Source organism: Pempheris klunzingeri, chromosome 21, assembly GCF_042242105.1.
Source record: "Pempheris klunzingeri isolate RE-2024b chromosome 21, fPemKlu1.hap1, whole genome shotgun sequence".
In the NCBI taxonomy this organism is placed as follows: Eukaryota; Metazoa; Chordata; class Actinopteri; order Acropomatiformes; family Pempheridae; genus Pempheris; species Pempheris klunzingeri.
The window spans coordinates 22,093,230-22,103,344 of NC_092032.1; the positions used below are offsets into that span (position 1 = coordinate 22,093,230).

General features: G+C 47.3%; 1 protein-coding gene and 1 long non-coding RNA gene across 4 annotated transcripts; one reads left to right on the forward strand and one right to left on the reverse strand.

Moving 5' to 3' along the window:
* The first annotated feature begins 3,317 nt into the window (after positions 1-3,317).
* LOC139220943 (leucine-rich repeat-containing protein 30-like) lies at positions 3,318-9,968 on the forward strand. 2 transcript variants are annotated; one of them, XM_070852837.1, is made up of 8 exons: positions 3,318-3,457; positions 3,533-3,833; positions 5,365-5,496; positions 6,299-6,412; positions 7,127-7,261; positions 9,371-9,504; positions 9,653-9,701; positions 9,810-9,968. In XM_070852837.1, the coding sequence occupies exons 2-8, from the start codon at positions 3,684-3,686 to the stop codon at positions 9,957-9,959; spliced, it is 864 nt and encodes a 287-aa protein (XP_070708938.1). In that variant the 5' UTR covers positions 3,318-3,457; positions 3,533-3,683; the 3' UTR covers positions 9,960-9,968. The 2 variants fall into 2 exon arrangements, with proteins under 2 accessions (XP_070708938.1, XP_070708939.1); XM_070852838.1 differs by having other exon boundaries at positions 3,565-3,833.
* On the reverse strand, positions 4,207-4,505 carry LOC139220948 (uncharacterized). Of its 2 annotated transcripts, none has more exons than XR_011585865.1 (3): positions 4,482-4,505; positions 4,412-4,437; positions 4,207-4,276 (listed from the first exon to the last, which is right to left on the reverse strand). It is a non-coding gene; the product is annotated as an uncharacterized lncRNA (long non-coding RNA). The 2 variants fall into 2 exon arrangements; XR_011585864.1 differs by having other exon boundaries at positions 4,475-4,505.
* Positions 9,969-10,115: the final 147 nt, after the last annotated feature.

The window sequence follows — 10,115 nt, forward strand, 5'->3', positions numbered from 1 at the left end:
CATGACGGACCCCCGGGGGGGCCGGTCAGAGGAGCTTCTTTACTGATTCAAACATCTCATGTTTAAATGCTTGTTGGATATCATAAAGTACGTAACCTTTCTGATTTGCTGTTTAGGTTCGTGCGTCACAGATAGCACGTTCCTGTAGTGATGTTATGGTAATCTAATAGCTGTGGGTGTTGTTTGCAAAGGCGTGTATCTAGAATCAAACTTTAGAATATGTTTTGCACAACAGAGGTACTACAATCAAGGTCTGTCTGGTACATTCTGTCTATCTGCTTCAGTACAGACCACTGCCCTGTACAGACCACTGCACTGTACAGACCACTGCCCTGTACAGACCACTGCCCTGTACAGACCACTGCACTGTACAGACCACTGCCCTGTACAGACCACTGCCCTGTACAGACCACTGCACTGTACAGACCACTGCCCTGTACAGACCACTGCACTGTACAGACCACTGCCCAGTACAGACCACTGCACAGTACAGACCACTGCCCTGTACAGACTACTGCACTGTACAGACCACTGCCCAGTACAGACCACTGCACAGTACAGACCACTGCACTGTACAGACCACTGCCCAGTACAGACCACTGCACAGTACAGACCACTGCCCTGTACAGACCACTGCACTGTACAGACCACTGCCCAGTACAGACCACTGCACAGTACAGACCACTGCCCTGTACAGACCACTGCACTGTACAGACCACTGCCCAGTACAGACCACTGCACAGTACAGACCACTGCCCTGTACAGACTACTGCACTGTTCAGACCACTGCCCAGTACAGACCACTGCACAGTACAGACCACTGCCCTGTACAGACTACTGCACTGTACAGACCACTGCCCAGTACAGGGCGCTGGCTACAACTGACTGGTAGAAGACCTCCAGCATCCTGCTGCACACGTTGAAGGATCTGAGCTTTCTCAGGAAGTCGAGGCGGCTCATCCCCTTCTTGTCCACAGCGTCAGTGTCACTTCAGTCCGTTGTCAGTGTGGACGCCCAGGTACTTGTACTCCTCCACGGTGGCAGTGTCCTCTCCCAGGAGGTTCAGGGGCTGTGTAGCTGTCCTCTTCTTCCTGAAGTCGATCGCCATCTCCCCGGTCTTGGCCACGTTGAGATGCAGATGATTCTTCAATGTGTTTAAGGCACACACACACACACACAGAGACACACACACAGAGACACAGGGAGACACTAACACACACACACACACACACACAGAGACACACACACAGAGACACAGGGAGACACTAACACACACACACACATAGAGACACAGGGAGACACTAACACACACACACACAGAGACACAGGGAGACACACTAACACACACACACACACAGGGAGACACTAACACACACACACACACACACACACAGAGACACAGGGAAACACACTAACACACACACACACACACACACACACACAGGGAGACACTAACACACACACACACACACAGAGACACAGGGAGACACACTAACACACACACACACACATCCATCGTCATTACATACGAGAAGTAATAACAAACTAGAAAAAACATTGCAATTTCTGAAGACATTGCAGTGTGAATGCTGCCCCCTGCTGTCATGCAGCTCTAATGCTGCTGATCAGCTGCTTCACATGCTGAGTCGCAGCTCTGCTGCCACCTCGTGGCTCAAACGTCATCAATAAGCTGCTGCTTCTGTCAGGTTCCCTTCGTCACGGTAGCGGAGACATCGCTGACGACGTCACTACATACACACTCATGTAAAATGAGAAAAAGGAGGGAATAAAACTAAAGCTGTGATTTTTGTCAAAACAGTAGATCATAGAGCTGAACCAACACCACCGTGAGCAGCAGGAGACTCTGCTGAACACGAAAATGCGTTATTTGTTTGGATAAAGTTGAAAAATGACCTTGATTTCACGGTTTTAAAATTCCAAACTTTGTGGGTTTGGTCAAAGATTTCAGAGCCAAAATCACATTAGAGTCAGTGAGGGAGTTGAAGTCGTGTCCTGGTGCTTTGGGGCCGTGGGGCGGAAAACCGCGAGTCCGACAGCTGAAATGGTTACATGCTCTTAAAGGAGACATGTTTATCTACATTTTGGTGCATTTTGGTGACTGTGGGTGAAACGGTTCGGCCGTGAGACAGTGAAACGCAAAAGTTTGAGGCAGAAAAATCCGCTCCTGTCCGCGCTAGAGCGGCTGACGTCATCTGTGGCGTCACCCGCTCTAGCTTGGCCACATACACACACATTATAAAATGTGAGAAGGAGGGAGAGCGGTTATAAAACTAAAACTGCGATATCGTCCAAACCATAAAAGATACCAACAAGGTGTAAATTAGGTGAAAATGTAATTGAGTTTCTAGCTGAAAGTATGAGGAAGTTATAAGCTTTCTAAGTGGAGGAAGTTGAAGAGAATTTGAAAATTCCTCCAAAAAAGTCAGTTTTTAAAGAACAGTTTAAACAGTTCACAGAGTTTAACAGGTAGATGTGTGAAAAGTCAAAGCACCCTAGAGACCGACGAGCTGAACAGTTCGATGTTGGAACCGTTTCTGTAGCTCAAAGCGTTCAGCAGCTGAAACACTACGAGGAAGAATAAGAATAATGCTGTTTGCAGCATTCACACTATTGACATCCAGCTCCAGGTGAGCTCGTGGGAGCACGACAGGCCGACTACAGCTGTGTTGTTCCGCCATCGTGTGGAGTGACGCGGTATTACAGCCAGTAATACTGGCCTCTGAGGGCCCCTCTGGTTCTATACACACACCAGGTCTCTGTACAGACCTGGATCAGGTCTCTGTACAGACCTGGATCAGGTCTCTGTTCAGTCTTGTTTTGTGACTTCCTGTTTTACTTTGTAGTTCCGCTTCCCTCTGGTTTGTGAGTTACTTCCTGTCTGTGTGATGTCAGCCCGTCCTGATTGGGTGCACCTGCGTCCACTCACCTGTGTGTGTAACCTGTGTGTCCTGTCAGAGGTTCCTGAGGTTCCTGTGGAGCTCTGAGCCCAGTTCTCCTTTGGACTTTGTGTTTTTTGGGTTCTTTTGTTTGTCTCAGACTTTTTCTTTCCTTCTTTAATAATATTTCACCTTTTGTCGGGTTCTCTGGTTCTTTTACTGAAGCAAAGGGTCTGAGTGCAGTGAGGAAGAATTCAGAGTGACAGCAGCAACTGTGTGTGTGTGTGTGTGTGTGTGTGTGTGTGTGTGTGTGTGTGTGTGTGTGTGTGTGTGTGTGTGTGTGTGTGTGTGTGTGTGTGTGTCCTCAGATAGAGTTTCTCTCTCTCTCTGTAAACACTCCTGACTCGACCGTCTCCTCTCTCCCACTAACAGTCGGCCGGTCAGTCGTCACACATCGAGCTCATCAATAACCTGATCAGTCAGTGAACAGGTCATGTGACTCCTGGTTCCTCACTGGAGCATCTGATGTTTCCTCCAACTCTGTACAGGTGTTTTATAAGGTATGTGTGTGTGTGTAGACTTCACATCAGCTGTTTCTGATCTTCAGTATGTTTGAACTCTTCCCTCTCGTTCAGCTGAGGGGTCGTTGTGAACGCTTTGAATAAAGTTAACCTGCAGGAGGAGTCAGGACGGACACCTGGACGGACACCTGGACGGACACCTGGACGGCAGAGTCTGGATTGTGACGGCAGTAACAGCTGGACACCTGAACAGTGTCGGTGGGTGATGGGAGGTTCAGTGTGTAAGGAGGAGGTGAAGGAGAAGAGGAGCAGCATGGGGCGGGAGGACAGTCTGACGTCAGCTGACAGAATCCGCCGATTCACTGTCAAACAGTTTGGCTTTAACGTCCTGAGTCTGGCTCGCCGAGGACTGAAGGTACGACGGCACCTGGAAACAAGATGGCTGCTGCGGCCTCTGGGGTCTTTGATATTGATCTATCTAACCCTATCCTGCTGATCGCTGATTGATCACTGACTGATCACTGACTGCTCACTGGACTGATCATTGACTGCTCACTGGACCGATCACTGACCGATCACTGGACTGATCGCTGACTGATCACTGGACTGGTCGCTGACCGGTCACTGGACTGATCGCTAACTGATCACTGGACTGATCATTGACTGCTCACTGACTGCTCACTGGACTGATCATTGACTGATCACTGGACAGATCACTGGACTGCTCACTGACTGCTCACTGGACTGATCATTGACTGCTCACTGGACTGATCACTGACTGCTCACTGGACTGATCACTGACTGATCACTGGACTGATCGCTGACTGATCACTGACTGATCACTGACTGATCACTGGACTGATCATTGACGGATCACTGGCTGATCACTGGACTGATCACTGGACTGATTACTGACTGATCACTGGACTGATTGCTGACTGATCGCTGATTGATCGTTGGACTGATCACTGGACCGATCGCTGGACCGATCACTGACTGATCACTGACTGATCACTGGACTGATCACTGGACTGATCACTGGACTGATCGGTGGACTGATCACTGACTGATCACTGACTGATCACTGGACTGATTACCGACTGATCACTGGACTGATCGGTGGACTGATTACTGACTGATTACTGACTGATCGCTGACTGATCGCTGACTGATCGCTGATTGATCGTTGGACCGATCGCTGGATCGATCACTGACTGATCGCTGGACTGATCGCTGACTGATCGCTGGACTGATCGCTGATTGATCGTTGGACTGATCGCTGGACTGATCGCTGGACTGATCGCTGATTGATCGCTGATTGATCGCTGACTGATCGCTGGACTGATCACTGGACTGATCACTGGACTGATCACTTCAGGACATGATCTAATTTCACTGATCCACCTCGTGCTATGACTAGACTGTCACACAAAGTAGAACCAGTACTAATAGTATTAATAGTAGTACTAGTAGTATTAATAGTTGTATTAATAGTAGTACTAGTAGTACTAATAGTATTAATAGTAGTACTTGTAGTATTAATAGTAGTACTAGTAGTACTAATAGTGGTCCTAATAGTATTAATAGTAGTACTAGTAGTATTAATAGTTGTATTAATAGTAGTACTAGTAGTACTAATCGTTGTATTAATAGTATTAATAGTAGTACTTGTAGTATTAATAGTAGTACTAGTAGTACTAATCGTTGTATTAATAGTATTAATAGTAGTACTAATAGTATTAATAGTAGTACTTGTAGTATTAATAGTAGTACTAGTAGTATTAATAGTTGTATTAATAGTAGTACTAGTAGTACTAATCGTTGTATTAATAGTATTAATAGTATTAATAGTAGTACTAATAGTATTAATAGTAGTACTAGTAGTATTAATAGTACTACTAGTAGCTCTGTGTTTCACATTCTTTATGTTCCCCTCCTTCCTGCAGGAGGCACCAGATGAATTGTGGGAGCTGCTGGAGTTGGAGAAGCTGAATTTGTCTCTCAACAGTCTGAAGGTTCTTCCTGCTCAGCTGGCTCAGCTCTCCAACCTGGTGGTCCTCAACCTGTGGGGCAACCAGGTACTGAGTCCAGTCCAGGTCCCTCTGAGCCCTCCAGGCTTCTCTCATGTTTCTGTGTCTTCACTCACTGGGGTCACATGTGATCCAGCAGCCTCAGATACTCCACGAGTACCTGAACCTTTCAGGGCCAAAACCATTTCCCACAATGCACCTGGACTGGATCTCCAGTTTGTAGCACAGTCATTTGAGGTCTCCACGCACCAGGTGATGTAACCTTGATGACATCACGGTGATGTCATCGTGGTTATTTTCCAGAAGTGACAGCGAGGACGTTATAAAAGTGTTTTCACCCTTTTAACGTCTGCTTAGCGTCATGAATCTGAAGCCTGTGAGCAAGGCAGTGACCCCCCCCACTCCTCCTCTTTCTCCCCCAGCAGCTGCTGTGTCTCCTGGATAAATACAGGATATAATCCCTCCTCTAATCCACCAGGATCCAGTTTCTGTCCTCTGTCCTCTCTTCACCTTCACTTCAACTCTGCTAAGAAACACTGACATGGAAAGTGCCCCCTACAGGCTGCCGGCGGCCCCCACAGGCTGCCGGCGGCCCCCTACAGGCTTCAGACTTCATTACAGCCACAGTCCACTTAGCTATTGTGAAAATTCATGTTTTCAAACATTCCTTCCTGTGAATGAATCCTTGTTTTCGTCATGAAGTTTTGAAAATAAAGAACTAAATAGTGAAGTTGTTCCAAACGTTATTACTCTTCTAATTATTGGGGATGTGTCATGATGTGATCACTTGGATAGAAATAGTTGCTGAGCTTTATTGCTGTTCATGTTCGCTGTCGTGTTTGTGGTGCAGCTCAGTGTCCTGCCGCCGGAGATCGGACAGCTCAGGAGGCTCAGGGTCCTGTTCGCCTACAGAAACAGACTGACTGAAGTTCCTGAAGAGCTGGGAGCCTGTACACAACTAGAGGTATCAATCAATCAATCAATCTATCTATCTATCAGTCAGTGTTTCTCTCTCCAGCTCCAGTTCACAGCAGTGTTTCTCTCAGACTGTTTCCATAAAGAGCAGCTCAGAACAAACTCTTTCATTCAGAGACCAAAGATTCAGGAATTCAACAGGAAGGATTCAAGAATCCCCACAGAGCAGCTCAGAGATTAGATTAGGACCCAGTGGAGGAAGAACTCCCCTTTAACGGGAGGAAGAACTCCCCTTTAACGGGAGGAAGAACTCCCCTTTAACGGGAGGAAGAACTCCCCTTTAACAGGACTTTAACTGCCCTTCACACAGTCATATGACTGCTAGACGATGGTACTGCAGATCCTGCCTACGGTTCTTCGAGCACTGTTACAAATACTAAGGTGCTTCTGCTTCGAATCAGCTGATACATTTTGGACGGCAGTACAAAGGTTTAGTGTTGCTCTCCTAAATATTGAATCCTATAAAAATATAGAATGTTTTAATAACAGGAGAAGCTTTTATCCATGCAGGTACAACAGCGTCCAAGCAGCTCACCTTCAGCGGAGTGTCGTCTGCATAATAGTGAGGAGCATAAAGCAGGATCCAAGGTGGAGACTTGTGCTCCTCCACAGGAGACACAGAGGAGGAACTGTTGGAATAAAGCAGGACTGAGGAGTTCTATCTTATCTTCTCTCTCCCTCTAACAGAGCTTCTGTCTCTCAGGTTCTCAGTTTGGCCAACAACCAGCTGTCCTCACTGCCGGCGTCTCTCTCTAATCTGACCAGACTGAGGAAACTCAACCTCAGTCACAACCACATCGCTCACATCCCGGGCTGCGTGTACAGTATGAAGGCTCTGGTAGGTCACCACCAGTTACACAGGCTGAATACTGGGATGTATTTTTGTTATCACGTGTTTATTGATGTAGTCAGTGGAGATATGGATTTACCACAGACACATGGTAAAAGTCAAAGGCGCCACTAGACGTCATTTTAGAAAACAAGTCATGTTTCACCTCCTGGAGCTGGTGGGGATCCTGCCGACAGGTGGACTCTGTTGGGCCTAAGGTACGGATGGTTGTTTGGGTTTAGGTCAAAAAAGAAAGTTGTCTAAAGCCCAGCAGGAGCGTCTGTGTCATGGCCGCCAGAGCATCAGTATTATTCTCTAATGGGGGGGCACCAGGCCCGTTGATCCCGTTAGAGACACATTTAAAGCAGCAGAAGAAGAAACGAGGCCCGTTGATCCCGTTAGAGACACATTTAAAGCAGCAGAAGAAGAAACGCGGCCCGTTGATCCCGTTAGAGACACATTTAAAGCAGCAGAAGAAGAAACGCGGCCCGTTTGATCCCGTTAGAAACACATTTAAAGCAGCAGAAGAAGAAACGCGGCCCGTTTGATCCCGTTAGAAACACATTTAAAGCAGCAGAAGAAGAAACGCGGCCCGTTGATCCCGTTAGAGACACATTTAAAGCAGCAGAAGAAGAAACGCGGCCCGTTGATCCCGTTAGAGACACATTTAAAGCAGCAGAAGAAGAAACGCGGCCTGTTTGATCCCGTTAGAGACACATTTAAAGCAGCAGAAGAAGAAACGCGGCCCGTTTGATCCCGTTAGAGACACATTTAAAGCAGCAGAAGAAGAAACGCGGCCCGTTTGATCCCGTTAGAGACACATTTAAAGCAGCAGAAGAAGAAACGCGGCCCGTTTGATCCCGTTAGAGACACATTTAAAGCAGCAGAAGAAGAAACGCGGCCCGTTTGATCCCGTTAGAGACACATTTAAAGCAGCAGAAGAAGAAACGCGGCCCGTTTGATCCCGTTAGAGACACATTTAAAGCAGCAGAAGAAGAAACGCGGCCCGTTGATCCCGTTAGAGACACATTTAAAGCAGCAGAAGAAGAAACGCGGCCCGTTTGATCCCGTTAGAGACACATTTAAAGCAGCAGAAGAAGAAACGCGGCCTGTTTGATCCTGTTAGAAGCTCCAACATCAGTTTAAGGACCAAACCAGCTAAACCTGAGCAGAAAGATCAGCAGGAGGAACTCTGAAATGCTCCTGATGGAGATGAAGGAACATGAAGGAACATGGAGGAACATGGAGGAACATGAAGGAACATGGAGGAACATGAAGGAACATGAAGGAACATGAAGGAACATGGAGGAACATGAAGGAACATGGAGGAACATGAAGGAACATGGAGGAACTTGATGGAGATGAAGGAACATGAAGGAGCATGGAGGAACATGAAGGAACATGGAGGAACATGAAGAAACATGAAGGAACATGAAGGAACATGAAGGAACATGGAGGAACATGGAGGAACATGAAGGAACATGAAGGAACATGGAGGAACATGAAGGAACATGGAGGAACATGAAGGAACATGAAGGAACATGGAGGAACATGAAGGAACATGATGGAGATGAAGGAACATGAAGGAACATGGAGGAACATGGAGGAACATGAAGGAACATGAAGGAACATGGAGGAACATGAAGGAACATGGAGGAACATGGAGGAACATGAAGGAACATGATGGAGATGAAGGAACATGGAGGAACAAGAAGGAACATGGAGGAACATGAAGGAACATGGAGGAACTTGATGGAGATGAAGGAACATGAAGGAGCATGGAGGAACATGGAGGAACATGAAGAAACATGGAGGAACATGGAGGAACATGAAGAAACATGGAGGAACATGAAGGAACATGGAGGAACATGGAGGAACATGAAGAAACATGGAGGAACATGAAGGAACATGGAGGAACATGGAGGAACATGGAGGAACATGAAGGAACATGAAGGAACATGAAGGATGGAGAAAAAACTGAGCTGGAGATGAAACGTTCAGGGTAACATTTTCCTCTGTGTCGTGTATGATGTCGTCCTCCCGTCACAAGCACCACACACATTTGATGTGATCTGAGCTACTCGGAGAGTTGCTGCTTAACCTTCTCTGTCCCTGCAGGTGTTCCTTCACCTGGCCTGTAACCGTCTGGAGAACCTGCCGGAGAACATCCAGGCTCTGGTAGAGCTCAAGATCCTCATTGTGGAGGGAAACAGCCTCCACTCACTGCCTAAAGCCCTCTGCTGTCTCACCAGGTAACCACAGCTCACAGGTAACCTCACCTAACGCCAACATTCACACCAAAGTATCAATTCACTGTCTACCACACCTGTCAGACAGCACCTGTTGTCCCCAACAGCTGATTTGGTTCGGTTTGATTTGATCTGGTTTGGTCTCCTCCAGGCTGGAGTTGCTGAATCTGGATTTTAATGACATTAAGGACGTTCCACAGGTAAAGTGACTGTTGAATCTGTGAAAATTTAAATGCAGCCTGGTGTCTCATAGACATCAGTGTAGATGATGATGATGAAGGTGGTGATGAAGGTGACCCTGTCTCCAGGAGATGCACCAGTTGTCTCGGCTGCAGAAGCTGGCGTGCCATCCTCTCGATAAAGGACTTCATATCATCCACAACCCGCTGCTGAAGCCTGTGAAGGAGGTGCTGGAGGGGGGGCTCAGCGCTCTCTTCAACTACCTGAGGGCCGTGTAGAGCCAGGGGCGGGGCCTGTTAACTACCTGAGAGCTTCATAGGGTGGGGGCGGGGCCTGTTAACTACCTGAGGTGGGGGCGGGACTCTTCCAGGTCTTGACGGGTTCGGGAACAGGCACAACTTTTATCTTCATTTATCTTTACATCATTAACATGA